Source organism: Aedes albopictus, chromosome 1, assembly GCF_035046485.1.
Source record: "Aedes albopictus strain Foshan chromosome 1, AalbF5, whole genome shotgun sequence".
In the NCBI taxonomy this organism is placed as follows: Eukaryota; Metazoa; Arthropoda; class Insecta; order Diptera; family Culicidae; genus Aedes; species Aedes albopictus.
The window spans coordinates 302,520,427-302,541,653 of record NC_085136.1 but is presented as its reverse complement, the minus strand read 5'-3'; the positions used below and the strand labels follow the sequence as shown (position 1 = coordinate 302,541,653).

The 21,227-nt window shown below is 44.4% G+C and overlaps 1 protein-coding gene across 1 annotated transcript; it reads right to left on the bottom strand.

The window, feature by feature from the left end:
* Nucleotides 1–309: 309 nt before the first annotated feature.
* LOC109430021 (integrator complex subunit 5) lies at nt 310–19,575 on the bottom strand. The gene is made up of 5 exons (XM_019706032.3): nt 19,197–19,575; nt 18,525–19,131; nt 2,054–2,811; nt 965–1,996; nt 310–899 (listed from the first exon to the last, which is right to left on the bottom strand). The coding sequence occupies exons 1-5, from the start codon at nt 19,404–19,406 to the stop codon at nt 468–470; spliced, it is 3,039 nt and encodes a 1,012-aa protein (XP_019561577.3). The 5' UTR covers nt 19,407–19,575; the 3' UTR covers nt 310–467.
* Between the last annotated feature and the right edge of the window lie 1,652 nt (nt 19,576–21,227).

The following is a 21,227-nucleotide window of genomic DNA, read 5'->3' as shown; positions in this document are numbered from 1 at the left end:
ATCAACCACGCGATGTTCGCTATCACCCTCGGCTAGCCGGGAATGAATCGGAGCTCCCACGCGGGAGCTGCGTGCGCAGCTTTTCGCTCCTGACTTCTCACTTCTCTTGACGGTGACCTAGCCAATCCACTCCTCGCGAAGAAGTTAGCGTCACCACTACCACTACCACTTGATGTTTGATGTTTTTGATATTTGGAGTTCATGTTTGATCCCACGAGTAGCACGGGAAAGGAGAAAATGAATGAGAATTCTGATCGCTGCTAATTATCAACAAGGAAAGATTTCGGCACATAATAACCATCTTGCGAGTCACGTATCAAAAAAAACTTACATTGTTGATCAATCATTCATAACATTGATTTCAAATAAAAATCATTCTACTTACCGTCATCAATCATTAGTGTTCTAACTACATCTACAATCTTACGGTCACGACAACGAGAAAATTCTCGTCACAGCATTACCTTCTAATCCAGCGTAACGACCGGTATCACCCCCGGTGGCAATCCGCCAGCATTGTTCACCATCCCAATCGCTCCGTTCCCGTTGGCTGCCATGGGCATAGGGACCGGCATCATTCCATTTCCGTTCGCCGCGACTCCAGCGACTACGGGTCCAGCGTTAACCACGTTCGGTCCTCCCAGCCCGTTGACCATGGTTACGTGCGAAACGGTGGGATTCCGCAGCTCCGGCCCCACAAACATCTGATGGTAGAGGTGACCGATTTTCGGAAGCTTTTTCTGCATGGTGTTCCGCAGCGGGTTCGTGTACTGCGGTGGGGGACGGGATGTTTGCGGGTCTCGCCAGTGGAAGCTGGTCGGGTCGCACACGAACAGTACGGGCGAGGGGACGTGGTCCTTCATGTAGTTCCAGACGCACTCCTTGAGGACGTAGATGACCTGGGGGGGTAGAAGAAGATAAGGATTAGTTATTCTGATAGGATCAAAATCTTCTAAGCACTAACCTCATTAGCATCCAAGTACGGTAGAACGATGTGAAGATAGCTAAGCGGGGGTGGAAGCAACTGTCCAAGAGCCAGCAATTCCAACAGTTTTGTCGTCACAAACATTAGTTCCGTTTTGTGACCGTTCATCGTTTCGGCGGACTTTGATCGCCATTGGTGCAGAACCGAAGCGCAGAGTGCTCTCAACAGGACCGAACTGTAACACAAGGCGGGTCTGTAGCAAGCAATTAATCCCAGGATAGACCACAAGATAGGGCAGTTGCGGAACATCCGTCGAATCTGCAGATCTCGCTCCATGGTCACCTTGGTGAACTCTTCCTCCGGCCATGGCAGGCCATTGTACATTACATCTGGGGACACCAATTCTACCAGCAGCAGGGAAACGTAACTGAATCCGTCGATTGTGTTCTGGTGCTCGGAATCTTGACAGCACGCCACAATTGCGCTGACCAACTTGTCCTGCATGTGCGTTTGTGGTCCTTCTGCTGTCTTGACGGGTTGCTTTGGACCCTGACCAATGACCCCAGCATGAAGAACCGTTGCCCTCGAAGCGTTCATTGCAACCCCTTGCTTCTGGTTCAACTTTATCAGCAGTTCATCAGGCTTGCCATAATCAACCGTATCCTGTTCCGTCTGGGAACCAAACAGGTGGCCATGAAGATACAAGGCACCTTCGAGAATATCCCTCAAAGCAGCAGTTCTTGCTGCTTTCCGGGTTGCACTGTGTCTGGATAGCAGCTGATAACACCGATACAAGTTGGCTTCGTCTTCCGAAGCAAGATTCGTTCTATTCGCCGTCTGCTCCAGACAGAAGAAGAAGTATCGCACGGTCAGCTGCGATAACTTCAACGTATCCGACATGTTCAAAACGCACGCTTTCGCGTGAAGTTCCATGCAATCGATCAGCTTCGCCATCATGTGGATCTGCTCCCGAGTGCAAGCACTGGGAGAGTGAGCGACAGTGCTTGAACCTTCACCAGTATCCATCGGCTCTGTCCCGCCATCTTCATGCTTAACCTTTTTCGCTTCGGTCTGTAAACGTTTAAATTTATCAGAAATCATCTTGTAAAAAAGCAGATAGAATCGTACCTTAACAACATCCGATGTCATCGAATCTACCGGCTGCTGCGGCAGTGGCAGCTTCTCCTGATTCATCAACATCTCCCAGATGGCCATCAGCTTCCCGAGCAGTTCCTGCAACATTTGCACGCAATTCGTCTTCTTCAGGTGGACATTGAACGAGTCCCGTTCCAGCTTCACAATCTCCACCAGATTCCGCAAAATATTCGAATTCTCCCGACTACGACCCGGCGTCAACAGCATCTTCTCCAACGCAATCTCGAACCCGGGTTTAATCCTCGGCAGTTCCGACGAACCGTGCGGTCCGCCTATCAGCCGAACCAAAGCGTTCAAGTGAGGTTTGCTGGCATTTGTGACACTTCCCGACGAAGCGGCCAGCAGATGGGCGATCGACTGGTGCAGAGAATAGGACGACTTCAAACTGGCCAACAGGATCAAACGAACGGCACTCTGCTGCAGCAGCGGACAATCGCTGATGCACGATCGCCACAGGAGTTCCTTGGAGCTGTCCTTGACGGCATCTTCCAGCAGGGGACAGGTTCGTTTCTCGAGGACGATGGCTTCCAGCTCGACGAAGAGCATCTCCAGCAGTTCCTGGCACCAGGAAAACTTCTCCGCTATTCGGGGCAATGTCAGCAGGACTTCGATGGAGGATTTTTTGATTTTCAGCAGCAATCCGGTGATGATGTGGATCACGTTGGAGCTGCTGTAGTTGTTCGGCCAAAACTTGCTTTGGGTTTTGATCAGCTGGAGGTGACTGTCCGTGTCTAGAATAAAAAGGTAAAGGATATGCAGTTTTGAATAGCTTTCGATAGTTCTGTAGAAAAGTTATGGAGTTATCCTGATCATTTTGGACAACTAACAACAGGAAAATTCGAATAGAATCGACCCAATCGATGGGTAGTTTCAAGTTATCATGTATTGAAATCTACAATAGGTTCTGAGGTACAGGGGATGGCCAAAATGTTTGGGATAGGCTACTTTTTTTTCTCCCACAAAAAAAAATCAACATGCTGTAACTTTTCATAGAGTGGGTCAAAAAATCTCAAATTTTGACTGTTTGTCAACCTATAATATGTGCATCATTGGTACAAATTTGGGCTCGATTGGTCAATCTTTCGCGAAGCTAGAACTGTTCTCGTAAAACATTATTTTTTAGACTTCCAATTTTTGAACTGTCATTATCTCCGAAACCAGTGAACCGAATTGAATGATTTTTTTAACGTTTATCAACAATATATTGATACTAAATACGACGTTATTTTCTCACGGCGTATTAAATTATACCGGGTTGAAATTTTTACCCATATAGAGGAAAATAAGTCAAATTTACACAAAAATTACTAAATGTCTTCTTCCTTCAATCTAAATAGGCTCTAATATATCTGATTAGAGATAACTTGAAAACAGAAGTGGAAAATCTTTGGATATCAACACTAAAATTAATTGGCATTGATGTAAAAAAAATACATTTTTTCGAGAAAAATCCAAAAAGTGTCAATCCATGATAACTTTTTTCAACGTTTAAAAAGTACCTATGTTTTAATAGTTTGTGAAGCACTTACATATTGTTATTATTATTATCTTTATTATCGAGATTTTCAGCCAGGGGCTGGTTCATCTCCGAGGGTTAAAGGGAAGAGGGCTTCGCAGTGAGAGGCCCCCCTGTCAAACAGTGTTGGTTTACAACTTGAGATAAATATTACTTAAACTAATACAATCTGTCATACAAATCCAATATACGTAATCCGAGTCTGTCAAGTAGAAATAGCGGGGTCCTTCTGTTGTTTTTCATGTTGAATCGGGTTGGTAGTCAAATATTCTTGTACAGTCCAGCGTCTTTGATGAAAGATAAAAGTGTAGCTTCGTTGATCGGGTCATTTGCCAAAGCATCTTTTATGCTATTTGGGATAGCATTGCGGATGCGAGTGTCGTGGTAACAGGGACAGTTGATTATCAAATGTTCTACTGTCATGATAATGTTACATGTGGAACAATTTTTACGAAAAGACCCTCTATTATCCATGTTATGTGTGACATGAGTGTGCCCTGTTCTTAGTCGAGATAGAACTTGCTGATCGCGACGACTGGCTGTATCTGTCCATCGGGTGGTTTCTTCTTTTATTTTTCTGATAAATAGGGTTCTTAGTCTAAACCACTCATGTTCCCATGCTAGACGTATTATGGCTTTACACCAAGTTCTCACATCTGCTCCGGGGGTCAGCCTGGAAAACATACGACAGGAACGTCCTCTGGCGGCGAGGAGGTCGGCTTCAACATTACCACGGATTCAACAGTGTCCCGGAACCCACAGAAAGACGGTTTCAGGGCTACAGCTGGACTGGATGGCTTGGATCCAAGGATGACGTGAGGTAGAGGAATTGAGGGTTGTCAGGACGCTAGCATAGTCGGAGACCACACAGATTGGTTTAGGAGATGGTGTTGTTGTGGCTAGTAGAATTGCAGCTGCTTCCGCGGAGAAAATAGAACATTGATCCGGTAGCCGGTAATAATAGTTGTTATCGATTTCAGCAACTCCAAAGCCAGACCTGTCTGCAGTCTTGGATCCATCTGTGTAGCGAATATGATAGTTACGGTATTTACTGGCAAGTAGCTCTGTGACATGTGCACGCATAGCGGCAGTGTTATCCCCCGCTTTGAAACGTTTCAAGATAGAGAGGTCGACGTAGAAGTTTGGAGCATCCTATCTTCTGGCTCCGACCCAGTGGACCTGCTCAACCAGGGGGAGTTCCTGATGGGTTAGGCTGGCGAGGGCTCTGTTCCCCTCCCTGAGGAGAAAGACCTCCTGGTCTCCGGTCGTTTTTTCGAGGTAACTGATTGTTCTGCAGCATAGGGTTTCGATGGCATAATGTCGAAAAGGGAGGACTCCGAGCTCCACGCAAGCGGCTTCAGCTGGAGTCGAAGGCAGCAGGCCGGCTACTATCCGGATCGCTTGGTTGTATATCGGGGCAAGGCGAGAGAAAATGTGCTCATCTGCTAGACCAAATAGTTCAATGCCATAGACGAGCCGACTGTTAACAGTAGCCTTGGCTACTCTGAGAAGTATGTCCCTATTACTACTTCGATGTGGTTTCGCGAGGGTACGTAATAGGTTTAAACGCGTTTGGCAATTCTTTTTGGTCTCGTTCAGGTGGTTCTCGAAACGGAGTTCACGGTCCAGTCGCACGCCGAGAATAACAATAGATTTTCTGTATGGAATCAGGCGACCGTTAGCGGTGACCGCGGTTGATAGTATCCGGTGGCGTGATCGACACACATGAGAAATGACACTTTTTTCCGCTGATAAAATAAAGCCAGAGGATGTGGCCCATCTGGATATTGCAGACACCGCTGCTTGGAGTTTGCGCCTGATAAATTTTTGAGTACGCCCGATGACTATCAAAACGATATCATCCGCGTACACGAAAATATAGATCTCTTTTGGGAGATCATTGAAGACGTTGTTCATCAGGATCAAGAAAATGGTGACGGCTATCACCGATCCCTGGGGTACCCCAGTTTCTTCGTTTCGAATCGAGGAGCGGTCGTTTCCAATGATGACCTGAAAAGTTCTACCACTCAGAAATTGTTTCAAGAAGTGGAGAATGTTGCCGCTCAACCCCCAGTCAGCAAGTTGTTGAATGGCGCGGGGCGTCCACGCACGATTATACGCTTTAGCCAGATCTAACGAAGCGATATCAACATGAAGGTCCTGATTAATCGCATCACGAAGAACGTCGCCCAATCCAGCGAAGTAGGTTCCAGTTCCATGGCCGGGGCGGAAAGCGTGTTGCCGATGATCAAGAAGTTGTTTATCCTCCAAAAAGTGGATCAGTCGGCGATTCACCATTCGCTCTAGGATTTTACTAGCGCAGCATGTAAGGGAGATCGGGCGAAAGTCTTCAGGAGATGTTGAAGCAGTCTTGTTTTTTGGGATGGGCACAATAAGGCTATGGGTCCAGGCATTTGGAAGAATGTTTTCAGTCCAGGTTTTGTTTAGAAGTTCGAGAAAAGTTACTTTTGATTCTGTTGTGAGATGACGAAATAACGGATACCCAAGTTCATCCGGGCCAGCTGATTTGCCTTTACTACGTCGCAATGCAAAATTCGATTCTTCCATTCGGAAACGTTTGTTGATAGGAAGTGGTTCCGTGTCTTCTGGGATTTTTAAGTTGACCATACTGTTAGTGGAGACATGGTTGCGTCGAATAAAGTCGTCGTTGTAACGATCAATTGATGAAAGGGATGCAAAATGATCCGCTAGTGCATTGGCTATTATTATTGGGTCTCGAGTGAGACCGGTTGGCAACTTTAGGGTCATTCCAGTGGCTCTTCGTTTACCATTTAAAGCATTAATTCGCTTCCAAAGTTCAGAGACTGACTGATTGGCATTTATCCCCTCCAAGAATTCTTCAAAACTTTTGGATTTAGCTTCTCGGATTTGCTGGCGACATTCGTTTCTTTTTGAACGGTAAATCTCCATCATATGTTGTTTGTTCGGATGGTTACTAGGGAGACGTTTGGCAGCTCGAAGAGCTTTTCTTCTCTCCTTAACTACTTTCTTTATATCCGGAGACCACCAGGGGAGTGATCTACGACCAGGATTTGGAGATGTACGTGGGATTGACGAAGAGGCTGCAATGTGGAGTGCATCGAGGAATTCTTCAATGTTGCTTGGAGCTGAATCATGGAGTGCTGCATTTATTGATTCCTGGAATGTCGACCAGTCCGCCAGGTCATATTTCCAGCGAGGGCGACGAGATATCCTTTGGGGCTGTTCGTCGACGCGAATCGAGATCGGGTAGTGATCACTACCTAATGGGTCATCTCCTGCGGTCCATAAAAGTCGATTGACTATGCTTGGGCTAGCTAGACTTACGTCAACGGTAGAACTTCTTGGGTGAAGGTTGTAGAGCCATCGTTTAGAATGACCAGTCCGAACGACTCTACGATTTCCATCATTAGTGAACCTCTAGGATTGGGGGTGGGGCTTCCCCACTCTTGATGGTGACCATTGACATCCGCCAGGACCAAAATAGGATTGTCTAAGGCCTGCAGTATACTTGTTAGTTTAGGTTTTAGATCTGGGATTTTGCCATTAGGAAGATATGCCGATATAACTGTCAGGGGAAAGGGATAATCCAATTTGACTCCTACTATAGGCAAATCGGTGTCGAGTTGAAGAAAAGTATGGGGAATAGTAGCTAGAACTCCAATAGCGGCTGAGTGGTAGATATTTTGGTTGCGTTTAGAGGCCCATTTGTATTGCCCTCGTAGTGACCGATTCAAGCATTCAACGCTGACACGGTGTGGTTCCTGGATAGCTAGAATAATTGGTTCATGGTTTCTAACTAGTATTTCTAGATCCGCAAGATTTTTCCAGTAACCGTTCATGTTCCATTGAATGGCTATGGAACCCTTTGTTGGTTTTCTGTTTGTAACACATGGGGACAACCGTGCCGTGGTTGTTCTCGATCGCTTTGCACGCCAAGATCCGCCTTCGTCACCATTAGAGAGAGCCGTTAGGTTGGAAGGAATGTTATCTGGACGTCGAGTGATAAGTTGTGTACTACATGGATTCAAGCCAGACGGGCCTGCCGCCGGAGTAAATCCATCGTTGCGCAGACAGAGTAGATCGTAAACCGTGGCATCCGTTCTAGCTGTTTCTGGAAGTGCTACTCTTCGAGTTTTTGACGACTGATATTGTTCACCTTTCAAATTGTTCGGTGGAGATGTCGATTCTTGGGATTCATGTTGGACTCTGCATGGTAGCTTGATTCCCACGTTGTCCTTAGGGGTATAGGAGTTACCTCCCTTGTCCGTCCCTCTTCCGGCCGCCAAGGAGTGTCCAGGGTTGTCCGCCAGTACCGGGGTGGGGTAGACGTCCGCACCGACGGGGCCTGGGCTGCTCGGTGGCTCCACCGGGGAAGTTGAGAAAGCTGCTTCGTTTTCTGGCTTGTGGCTTCGGCCAACAATCGATGGAGTTCCACTGACGGTAGGTTTGCGGTAGTTGTTTGTCACCGGCGAAAATATCGTCCCTTGGGTTTCATGTTGGGCTCCGTTCTGTAGTTTGACTCCCACGTTGTCCTTAGGGGAATAGGAGTTACCTCCCTTGTCCGTCCCTCTTCCGGCCGCCAAGGAGTGTCCAGGGTTGTCCGCCAGTACCGGGGTGGGGTAGACGTCCGCACCGACGGGGCCTGGGCTGCTCGGTGGCTCCACCGGGGAACTTGAGAAAGCTGCTTCTTTTACTGCCGTGCGAATTGAAGGGTTGGTTGGTGATGCTAATGAGATGGTGTTAGTATTGTCGTTCATGTTTGCGATATGATTCGGGTTCGATGCTTCTGCGCTGGAAGATATTTGGTTAGTCCTCTTATCTTGCTGCTCATTCTTAGGGCCAACTGGGTTGGGATGGGGGAACATTGTTTAGCATGAATAAGTTATTTATGTTGGGTAGCGATTTGAAAGAGGACTATGCTCGTGATTTTGATTATGTGTCCGATATGTAGCCAGATGCATTTAGCATTGGCTCATCGCCGGAAGATATTTCAATATCGGCAGTTTCCGTTGAGAAATTCGTTGGTGAGGCTGAGTTTTTGGTACGCTTATTGCAGGATTCATATCTGTCGTCTTTCGGAATTTTCTTTTTCGTACCGGTGTTTTTGGTGCATGACGTGTCGGTCTCGAAGGCACCGGCTGGGCCGCCGTTCGTTGTATTTGTCCTGGTGGAGTTGGCGTTGCGCGGGAACTGATCGGTGTTCGTCTTTTGCGGATTGCTGGGTTTCTTTGGAATGTAGACATCTCTGATGACAGCTACTTCCCTATCCTTTCTAGCTAGTTCGGCTTCCAAATCACGAATTTTTTGAACGAGGTCCTTGATTGTACCATGATCCTTCACAAGAGTCAGCCTTTCTTGCGGTGTCATTTTCAATGTTGCTTCCAATTTTTCAATTTGAGTATCTTTATTGCGAATTTCTGCGAGCAGAACTTCGATTTCGTCGTCCTTCCTTTTTACTTATTGTCGAGTTTGGCAGAAAGTTCCTCGAAGCGTTGGTCGTTACTGGCGGCTACCACTGATGCCATCGATTGAGTGTTGTGCCTTAGCTCATACTGCCGTTTCGCTGCTGGGTATGAAATACCCAAATCCACGCGAAGATGTTGGATCTCTTCTTCCTTTACGTAGGTAGGGCATTTTCTGCTTGACAGAGAGTGGGATGCAGTGTTGCATCGTTTGCAAAAGGCAGCAGCGATGCACGAGTTTTCCCTTTCGTTCATATGGTTACCAGAACAGTTTCCACATGTCGGTGTATCCTGGCGTTTGCAGCGTGCGCGGGTGTGGCCAAAATCCCAGCAACAATAGCACAACATGGGTGAGGGGTAGAAAGGGCGGGTACGACACCGAATCCATCCGATGTAGATATTCTCAGGCACGACGGTACCTTGAATAGTGAGGATAATAGTTGAAGTGTTAATCCGCTCATTCCCTTCACGCTTAGTGATTCTTCGTAGTTCCTTGACACCTTGGGGTTGCAGTTCGTCAATCAGTTCGTCGTCAGAGTACACACGGGTTTCGCTACAGTTGATGACGCATTTCGAAAAATTCAGCACTGGATGCTCCACAATCCTGATAGGAAATCCATCAGCGAGCTTTGACATACGTTTTAGCTTTTCAACATGTGACTTGTTACGCATCTTTATTACGTATGAAGCACCTCTGGATTCTGGGTAAGCTCCATCCACTTTTTCACCCAAGAAGCTTTCCACTGACTTCCTGAGTAGAATAGGTGCATCAGGGAGATTTCCAGTGACAGCTTCCATTCGCAACATCACTAACTTTCCGTGGTTACCATTTGGATCACCCCACTCAGGAAAGAGGGGCCCAGCGAATTCTCCGTCTCTTCGATTAGACGGACCCGCATCCCCGATGGGGAAGGGGTCTGTCCCCGACATCATGTCGGGGCACTAACAGCACACGTTTTGGTGGTACAGATCACTAGAAATTTGTTTCACCCACACACTGTAGAAGTGATCGTCGCACAGGATATCACTCACCGAGCGATTTTTTCTCGTTCGATATCGAACAAAGCAAATCCACCTTTTTGTTCTTTTATCACCAAGCACTAAAAGTGGAGGTTCGGAGCAAACTTTTGCTATGAACCGCTCACGCAGTAAACAGTTCTTGGATTCGACGGATTTTTTGGCTGCACTTGGCCGTAATTCGGTACCACTCGCACGACCTGAAGTAAATCCGTAGATTAATCGAAAGTAGTCCGCGACGGGTATATTTCACGGCAACGATTTATAGACGCGACCGTTCTTCACAACCGTTGGCTGACAACTGGACATATTGTTAGTGCACGTTCAAAATTTCATTCAATTCGGTTCACTCGTTTCCGATATATGACAGCTCAAAAATGAGTTGTCTAAAAAATAGTGTTTTACCCGATCGGTTCTAACTTTGCGAAAAATTAACCAATCGAGCCCAAATTTGTACCAATGATGCACATATAATAGGTTGACAAACAGTCAAAATTTTTTGATGCACTCAATGAAAAGTTATAGCATGTTGAACTTTTTTGTGAGAGAAAAAAAGTTGCCTATCCCAAACATTTTGGCCACCCCCTGTAGGTTTTGAACATAACCCAACTAACATTTTCAGCGCTATAAGCTTCAGTCATTTGCTTTCTGTTGTGTAACCATCGAGTAAAAGCAGTCAACGCTGAATAAAAGGAAAGCTAGTCAAATATAAATCATAAGCTAATACACGACGGCAAAACAAGCACCATACAGCTACCAAACTTGGTTGTCAGAAATCCATTGCTTGTCACTGGGCTGCCTTTACTCCACTCTATTCCAACTCCGGGAGATTTCCCGGAAGATGTGAAAACTTCAACACATCGAATAGGAGTCTCCACTAACAAAACAGCTGCTACTATACAGTACAATTCGTTATACTGACAAATCCCCAAACCAGCAGCGCTTTAAAGGCCGTTATGCGATTTCATTACGGCTAGAAGCTGTAATAAAGAAACTGTTGGTTTACCAACACGGCTTGTCGGATGTAAACATTATTGTCAAAACAAACTTTAAGCGGGATATATAGCTACTGCACAAATTCTTTACAGCTATCCATCTATGTGCTGTGAAATTATTTGGGTTGCTTTTATTGCACTTTAATTCAATGCCGGAAGATGTGCAAATCGAGTAAGAGTCCCAGCCACTACAACAGCTGCTTTTATACAGTACGTATTGTAATATTGTCATAACACAAAACATCAGCGCTTCGTAGCCGTTTAAAGAACACTCTTTCAGCTAGAAGCTGTGAAGAAGATTTTTTTTGGCGCAACCACACAGTTTCAAAGGATGCAAATTCTTAGTGGAATTCAAAGGAACCGTACTTAACCCGATTTTCTTTTTATTTACAGATATTCCCCTAACAAGCCCAGGTTAATCATCATCATCACACAGTTTGTTCAATGTAAACATTATTGCGTTTGACGTTTCACAAGCTTTTGCAGCAAGATGAAGTTGAGTAAGGTTTCTTGTGGCACAATTATGAAGCCTTGTCTGGAGTAAAACAAAACGGGCTATTTTCTAGGTTATTTATATATAGCAGTGTGGCAGCGAGGACATCATCGGGACCAGTGGATACGGAGATCGGGAGTTCGATTCCAAGTAGCGGCAAGTACTTTAATTATTCAATTTTAAAAGTGATAATTCCAGTTCCACATGTATTGCGTCACGGTATCCATAACCTAATTATATTTAATCGTTTAATTTGGGGATGCCGTATAACTATTATTTAACAACTACGAAAAGGCTGAAAAAGCGCCTTCTCAAGATGTTTTTCAGTATGTGGTTACATAGGAGCCGAGAAAAGAGCTATGACTAGGTGGCATAGAAGCTGATCGCACAGCATGTACAAGTGGATTAAGTTCGCCAGATTCATTGGTATAGGGCTTGCATAGAAGCTTCCGTCCATATGTACAACACAGTAACTCAGCATCAAGCCGTATTGAGGACGCTTTGTTGACGTTTACATTCACAATAAATGTTAGTTGGGAAAGAAGCAGTGACTACGGCTTTCTAGTGTTAGTTATAGAACCCTTGTTGAGATTTATAAAACTTAAATTGTTACATAGGGCACCAGAAGGAACTACTTAAAAACCACGAACGAAGAAATTTACGAAAGAACTGGAAAAAAATTTCCGAAGGAATTATGTAGACGAAGTAACTCTAGAGGAACAAACATCGAGGAGAACCCTTCCGAAGGAACTGCTCAAGAAACTTTTCCGCGGAAACTCCAGAAGGAACACTTTCAAACCTTTCCGGAAGTACTTATGGTTGTAAAATTTTTAAGGGAAACGCTTTGAAATGAATGAATTCTGAAAAAAAAAAATACTTCAGGGAGAACTAATGCAGGAACACTTCAAACGAAATTCCTGGAGGAGCACTCCCGGACAAACTCACACAGAAATACTTAAATATGCAGGAGAAATTGTAGAGACAAACTTTCAAAATGTCCCTCTAAAGATCATTTTGGAGGAACAAGCCAGGAATAACTTTCACACTCAGAAGGAACTCCTCGAAGGCACTCCCGGAAGAACTCTTACAAGAATACTCCCGGGGAAACTCTTAAGTGCCCCACACAATGCATACGTTTGCGTGTGCGTGACAGTAGTTTGGCACATTTCCCATGGGAAAACTGTCAAAAAAACGCAAGCTTCGACGGAACGGACGCTATGTGTTCCAGGCTTTAGAGTAACTCTTTGAATAACGCTCCCGGAGTTCTCGTGGAGGAACATTCCACAAAGATTGCTTAAGATTAATTTTAAGAAATCTCTCGAAGAAACATTCTTGCAGAACTCTTCCGCAGGGAGTTCTAGAGGAATACTTTCGAAGGTACTTGTGAAAACTTTATTGTAGGTAAGCTCCCGGAGCAACTCTTTGAGAAACACTTTCAGAGAAACTTCTAAAGGTACAATTCAAGTAGAATTCCAAGTAGAAAAAGCCTTTGAAAAGGAAAACTGCCACAGGAGTTCCTGGAGCAACACTGTCGTAGGAACTACAGGGAGAACCCCAGGAGAAACAACTTTTGTAGGAACGCTCCAAAAAGATTTCTTGATTTTTCAAAACGCTTTTCGAAAGAATTTTTAAGGAGTCTAATCAAAAGGGGCCCATATAGCCGAGGCGGTAAACGCACGGGTATTCAGCATGACCATGCTGAGGGTGACGGGTTCGATTCCCGGTCGGTCCAGGATCTTTTCGTAAAGGAAATTTCCTTGACTTCCCTGGGCATAGAGTATATTCGTGTCTGCCACACGATGTACACATGCAAAATGGTCATTGGCAGAGGGAGCTCTCAGTTAAAAACTGTGGAAGTGCTCATAGAACACTAAGCTGAGAAGCAGGCTTTGTCCCAGTGATGACGTTACGCCAAGAAGAGGAGAGGAGGAATCAAAAGTTGCAATAGAAATTTTTAGAAGAGTTCCTAGAAGAATGCTAGCAAAATTCCTAAAGAAATCTATGGGAAAATTCCTAGAGTAGATGGATATTGAAGAATTCGTTGAAAGATTTTTTTTTTTTAAATTATTATTTAATTGTGTTACCGACCGGAGTTTAGCAGATACTATGAAATTAAAAAAACAGCAGTTCTCGAATGTGTACTCACCGGTCAGCTTCCTAATTTGTGGGTTTATCTGTAAACAAGCTCTTCTTTCTCTAATGCCACAACTATTACAAATTCGTTTGATTTAGAAGAATAACCAAATAGCATGCTTTAAACTTTGTTGCCAATTATCTACAAATTTTGCCAGTGCACTATGATTATTATCGTTGGGGCCACTCAGGAACACCGACGCACCGCAGGAACATCAACGCACCGAAGAACCCGGAAGCTTCGCATTTTCCGTCCGCATACCACATTACCAAATGGACTCCCGAACTCGTACTACCAGTTACTTCCCCGTACCGCCGTTCCGGATCGTAATCCGGCCGTCTTGGTCACCCGGTGGTGTACGATCCGCCGGAGAATCACTGTCAAACTTTTCCTGTTAACTTGTTTCCGCGGGCCGAATCGATAGAAGTTCGGTTGATGTTCTACCGAGTATCTGTACTGCCACAATATCGGTTGGAGCCTACTGACTCCACACTTGGCCCAGCCCAGTTCTTCCCCTACAAACCCCACAATTCCCAACTATTCTTCGACCGCGTGTCGGACACTTCAACAACCATGTGGCCACTCTGGGCTGTTTGCTCGGTGGGTTCAACTATATCGACACGTATCCCTACCCTCTAGAAATATGATGAGGGGGGCTTGTTACCGCACTGTTTGCTTTCAACTAGTCGGTTCGGCCGCGCGGGGAAGTATAACGTCACTCGCGTTGTGGGGGGGGGATGTTGGTATATCTTGGTTGTATTTCGGATCCAGATCCTTGTGGATCTTTTCTGGGCTCAGATGTCCCGTGGGCTTCACTTTAGGCTAAGTCACGAATAACTTCTGCTACTTTAACTACGATCGACTGCGACTTGGAGATGAACGTCCTCCTTGTTCGAGTTATCGCACGGGACTCTCAGTGGATTTCGTGGCCGAGTTCGGTGCGGGCTCCGGAGATAGGATAGGTGCGTTTTACTCTCTCCAACAACGATGCTCTCCGCCTCTTCAGCCTTAACCTTGGGAGTGTGTGCGATGGAGTATTAGGTTTTGCTGCTACCACAAGCGTGGCTCTGTTGGAGTGTTGGTCACCCTTTCGGGGACCACTCGCTTTACCGCAACGTGGTGGGACTTTGCCTCTTTTCGATTTGTTTTTGTTTCGTTGTATTAAACTAATACTCCATTGCACACCTCCCAATGCGTTAGTACCCTGGGCCGCGTCAAACTCCCAAAGGTGGACCGTGCGACCCCTTAGTGGTCTGATACCAGTATCAATTGTTTCTTTGGAAATTTCTTGGAGGAACTCTAGGGTGAAACTCTCAATAAAACTTTAGAGAAACTCCTTAAAGAATTCTTGCAGTATTTTTTTTTTAAAGCGTTGCAATAATTCTTGAAGGAATCATAGGGAAGAAATTCTAAAGAAATCTTCAAAAGAACGCCAAGTGTTTTTTTCTGGAATTTCTTAAGAATTCTTTAATATTATAGATGAATCCTCAGAGATATTATTGATAGAATCTTTGGTGAGCTTCCTGAACAAATAATTCGAGAAATACTCAATAAAGCCTTTGCAAGAATTTTTTGAAGTACTCTGAAACACTATTGTGAACATCCTCGGAGACACTGTAAGAACTTCCGATGGAGTATACTAAAAAGTTTCTTGACGTAACAATATTCTTCGAGAAAGATTCCTTAAAGAAAATGGTAAAGCAAGCTATGAAGGAATTCCTAAAGGATTGGTTGATGCAATTTCTTATTAAATTGTTCAAGATTTTCTTCGACATAGTTCTAAGAAAAACAATTTTCCACTTATTGATGGAACTCCGGGATTCCTTCCGTAAGTCAGTTGGCCATCACCGCCAGTATCACGCTTATTATGCCGAGTACAAAAAGCGAGATTTTTTCAACGTTTTATACAAAATACAACAGTGCAATCATTTGAAAATAATTGTATAAATGTATAGATTAATCATTGTAATATGTACCTCTGTAATTTTCATGAAGGGCCACAAATTTGGTTCCGCACCGGGCCCCCAAATTCCTTGCTACGCCACTGCCTCAAAGTATCCTAGACAAAACTTTTATAGGAATCTGTGAAGATGATACTCTTGGAGAAATGCCTTCCGGAAGGAAGTAAACATATCCTTTTTTGTTAGGATATCTTGATTACGTTCCTAAAGATAAATCATTCCTGGAAATATGTCATATTTCAAAACGTCGATCCGGGCACTGTAATATGAATAGAACTGTAATATGTGTCATTCTTGCGTTCAACGAAAATAAATTTCCAGAAATGTGATCACTAATGTGATGAAAACCGCTTGTCGGCGTCACTGCCAGAAAACTGTAATTTTGACTATGCAACCAAGATGTACTAACAGATATAAAAAAACAATTAAATTTCATGGTAAACTGCATATTTTTGCTTTTGAAATGTGTTCTACAGTAAAACTTTCAATTCATATAAAAATGTTGCAAAATATTTTGTCAAAGAAAATTATTCCGTTTTTATCAACTGAAAATCGCGGACCGAAAAACGGAACATACCTGTAATTAGAAGCCACGAAATGTTGCTAAATGACAAATTGAGAGATGAAATTTGTGAAAAAAATCGCGTTCTGGTGGGATTCGAACCCACGACTCCGTATTCGCTAGACCGGCGCCTTAACCAACTAAACTAGTGGGCACAAACAGGAGTGTGTTGTGGATTGGCTTCTAAACCGAAAGAGAGATGAGTTCGTGAAATAGGAGTGTTACGGTGCGGCTTCGGAATCAGTTTGGCTTTCTATTCCGCAGAATCATTACTTGTTCTGTGGCTTAGTTGGTTAAAGCGCCGGTGCAGCGAATACAGAGTCGTGGGTTCGAATCCCACCAGAACGCTATTTTTTTCACAAATTTTATCTCTCAATTTGTCAATTAGCAACATTTCGTGCCTTCTAATTACAAGTTTTTCCAGTATCTTACACAGCGTTTGCCAGAAAATTTGTTCTAGCTTGGATTTCTGTTCTCTGTGTTTTGCGTTAGCAAGCGGATTTCTAGGCCAGAAATTTCATGTCATATTTTGCTGTCCGAAGGTCCGAATTCAGAAGCTGACTTGCTTAGAAGAGCATTAACTGAAAAGGTCCAGGACGAACATTCTCTGAAGTAAAACTCTGCTCTGCGCCATGGATTTCCTTTCGATAAGTTGGCAACGGTCCGGATAACTGAAGATTAGCCGCATCAGACCGTGGAAGGTACCATAATGCAAACCATGGACACTAACTCCATCCTTAACGCTTGCTTAAATTGTATGGTATCCAGGCGGGATACACCTGTATGCCCCTAGCTAAGGCTGAATTACACCTGAAAAAGGCCAGGTAAGCTGGAACAGTGCATACAAAGCAAGGAATTGTCCATGTAAAGGCTGCAGTAAACGGACCACCCATCGAGATAAACTCTGAGCGGTAACTGACCAGTTTCTCGTAAAATTATGATTTATTTCGTCACTTTTGATGTTATGCTTAATGATGATGTATTTGTGTATCAAAGATTGTATGATTGTGATAACTGTTTTAAATTCAAGTCAACCGTAAAAAGAATTGCTTCCCTTTTATACATTAATGTTGCCCACCCACAACCACACCTTCACAAACATCACCCGTGCTCTTTTCCAAGATAAGCTGAATTTATGTCACGAAAACGCCTAAAGCCTTTGTGCAAGCAACTCTACCAAGCTCAGTGAAGTTCGAAACGTCTTGTCCCACTGTAAGGTGGAAATTGCTGTTTTTACGAATCATGCGCTTATCATAAGGAACAGTGATCGCAGCATACAAATTTCGCGCTTCTCTGTCATCAGTAATGATAGGATCTATCCCAACTTATAATAACAGTTTATTTAGCTAAAATTAAAAAACTCCTGCTTAAGAGCTGTTTATGCATCTGGTGTACAGCAACAATGATTGTTGGGATGAACGTGGTAGAGGAATCGCTGTCTACTACTAACAGTGAACACCCAAGTTGTTCCACAATCTTCGGTTCGGTATCACATAATCACAAGATCACACTTTTGGAGGAATCACCAGAAGGAACTCCTGCAGGAATGTTTAGAAAGAAGTTCTGAACCCAGAGGAAACTCCTAGCTGATTTTTTTTTTCCACAATAAACTGCTGCGGGAATGTCCAGAAGGAATTCATGGAGGAACCTGCTAAAAAAACTCCTGGGGAAATTCCCAGAAGAAAATCCTAAAGCAATTTCCAGAGGGTACTCCTAGAATTTCCAGAGAAAGCTTCTGGAGGAATCCCTAAAAGGAACTTTCTGGAACTCCAGGAACTCCTGGAGGAATATCCAGAGGGAACTCCTGAAAGAATTTCCAGAGGGACCTATTGGAGGAGTCTCCAGAAGGAATTCCTGGAAGATTCTCCATCCAAATCTCCTGGAGGAATACCCGGGAAGAAATTCAGATAGAATCCCCAGAAGAAAGGAAGGAATTCCTGAAGAACCCCTTAGAAAGAACTTCTGGAGGAATTCTCAGAAGGAACTCCTGGAGGATTCCGCAGAAAGAACTCCTGGAGTAATCTCCAGAGGAAACTCCTAGGTGAATCTCCTAAGAAAACTCCTGGAGTAATTCTCCAGAAGGAACTCCTACAATCCTCAGATGGAACTTCAGAAGAAATCCCCAGAAGGAACTTCTAGAGAAATTCTAGATGAATTTTGGAAAAGTAGCATACTTAGCTTGTGCTTTTTATCATTATGCTTACATGTGCAGGAAAACATAATTAAAACCTAAGAGAATTTATCGCGAATTTCGCCAAATATGTTGGCTATATCACTAAGAAAATTTAATATTATACTTACAGTTTTTCAAAAACACCATTGCCAAAGCCTGAGCCAGCACGTCCGAATGCTTCGACAGATGTAACAAGTACGGCACTACCAGCTTGTTCATCGTTTCCTTCTCGCAGATCTCTTTCAAAGACTGGCGTAAATCATTCTCATTTGCCGCAGCCAGGTAGCTCAAAACTTCCACCTCGGAATCGACCTGATCGTACTCGCCGGTAAAGCGCTTCAACCCACAGTACAACATCTTGGAGATGACCTTCGACGGGAAGCATCCTCCCAGCCGGGCCACCACCCAATCAAAGTGCGGTGAATACTGGGCGAATGTGTTCAACAAACCCGCGATACAGGCATCCACCTCCTGCTCGTCCAGTTTGCTAAAACAGAGTGCCGTCAGTCCCACCAGGCACCGGATGGCATTGCATCCGAGCCACAGGTTGCACGACGTCCGGATGTCCAGCTGACGCCTCCGACTGTTCTTGTCGCAAATTTCACCCAGCAACCGCAGGCACCACGAGGAGATGAGAGGCGACCACGCCGGAGGCCCATTCGTCACCAACCGCTCCAGCGTTTCGTGAATCTCCTGGATTGCATCGTCGTCCTGCGATGCATCTTGGTTGTTTTTCTTGAAATTACGAGGAAAAATTACACTCCAACTCAAAACTTCCGAAACAAAACTTTGACTCTTACCTCCACATTCACCAGATACACCTTCACGGCCCCGTTAAACACCAGCGAAAAGTACTCGAACACGGCATCCCGCGTCGAGGGCAAATCCTCCAGCAGGTGCAAGCTGCACTTCACCAACGCACTGGCATCCTTCAGCGGGATGCCCTTGTACAGGTGCGAAACGCTGTTCACAAAGTACTGCAGTTCCGCCAGGACCGGTTGTTTGATCATGGTGTTTCTCGGTTCCACACCCGCCCGGTAGTTGATTACACTGTTTTGCGAACCCAAAGTTGGCCGGAAATTGGGCGAAACTAAAGGAAATTCCGTAAAATTGGTCCGTGTTGTTTACATGCGATTTCCTCCGCGTAAGCGTTTTTGCGCTGTCTGACGTTTTACATCGCACTTTATCGGTTTTCTTTTGCTCGCTTGATTCGCAAAAGGCGTTCCTGCAAGAAGGGGGCAAACCAAATATCTCAATATTTACGAGGGGTGTGTGCCTTGCTGTTAATGTTTGAAATGACTCGTAGATGGAGCTTTCCAATGTGATTTATACATACACCACATGAAAGCTCCTCATCAAAATTTCAAATTTTCAAATTTAGACATAGAAAAATTGGTGATTTGTTGTTGCATGAAGAAGAAGAAGACGAGGAGCGATGATGTTTTGAAAAATCCCTATCCCTATAACACAGGGGAAGATTTTAAAATGCCTCTATAAAATCTAGAACAAAATCTAATTAAAAACGGTTTGATGTACGGTGTTAGACTTTGGATGGACTACAAATTAAATACCTAATCAAGAAAAAAATGTTAAATTTAAATTTATACCACAGACAAACAGACGTAACACATTGAACGATTTTCATGGAAAACCATCGCCCAGTTCACACTACCATCACCTGGTGGGAAAGTTGAACGATTCACTGTGTTGTGCAATATCGTCAACAGAAGACTAGCGCCTTCTGTGAAACGTCAAACGCATAGAAAAACGATGCGCGTGCCTCTGGTTGTGAAAGCCACAACTATGAAAATTTAAAATGATCGTTAAATGCGTGATCGATGGAAATTTCGCAAGTGTTACGTCTGTTTGTCTGTGGCGAAGCCAACAAGAACAAATTAGAACCGAACGGTTACAACACAAGAAATAAAAACATCACAGAGAAACAGACATCGCAGTCTGCTCGCTTTGCATCGATCACCTTTTTACCGATTGATTCAAGTATTCGGTAGGTGGTCGATTTACCACTCGCGGCGCTGGCATCGTTTTTGCTCCTGTTTGACATTTTCTCGCTACCGCCACCTATTGATGGCCCGGCCAAACACAGTGGACTTAGCGATGATTTTTAAGTAAATTTGTTCTTAGTGTTACCACAGAGAACAGACGTCTATCTTTGCTTTCTGCCTTGTGTAAAACTTTGTAACAGTCATATCAGAGTATGTGGTTATGCTCCCGTTGCGTGGCGTTGAGGTACACTTAAATCCTTTACACACGATTTCGACGTATTTTTGCTTGAGCTTAAATGTCTGTTCTCTGTGGTGTTACGTCTGTTTCTCCATTGATACATCTTTTTAAAATAAGTTCCTTGAATTTCTCTCATTAAAAAATAAACACAGAGATATCCACTGCAATCCCCTGAAACACCTCTGGAACCTCTCCGAACCCCCTTGAAGACCTCATGATCGTCTCTCAAAACTCCCTGTGATCCCTGGAACCCTCCTATAACGTGTAAGTAGACCCCTAGAAAGCCCCTTGAAAAACTCGTAAAAACCTCGTGAAAACCCCTGGAAACCCCCTGGAAATCTCCCTTGAGACGCCCATTAAACCACCGACGAACCGACGTGACAGCTAGAACAAATAAATTCAAATTTGTTGTCCCCGACGCCATGATGAAAAATAACCAAACACTACCGCCACCCCTATAACGGTTCGCGATGGTTCGATAGCTGGATTCTAAACCCCCGTGTATTGATATAGGAAAAGGTTCGTGTCTGCGCTGATTTGACAGAAGCGTTCGCTCGCTTCGCTGGTTGACCGTTAAATTTGGGGGGGAC

What these genes read in the sequence shown, in the direction of transcription:
- LOC109430021 (XM_019706032.3), bottom strand. Translation starts at nt 19,406, where the DNA reads ATGATCAAACAACCGGTCCTGGCGGAACTGCAGTACTTTGTGAACAGC. An exon ending in AATGGTGTTTTTGAAAAACT is followed by an intron (nt 2,812 to 18,524) that starts GTAAGTATAATA and finishes TTTTTATTCTAG; the next exon opens with ACACGGACAGTCACCTCCAG. An exon ending in CGTACTTGGATGCTAATGAG is followed by an intron (nt 900 to 964) that starts GTTAGTGCTTAG and finishes CTACCCCCCCAG; the next exon opens with GTCATCTACGTCCTCAAGGA.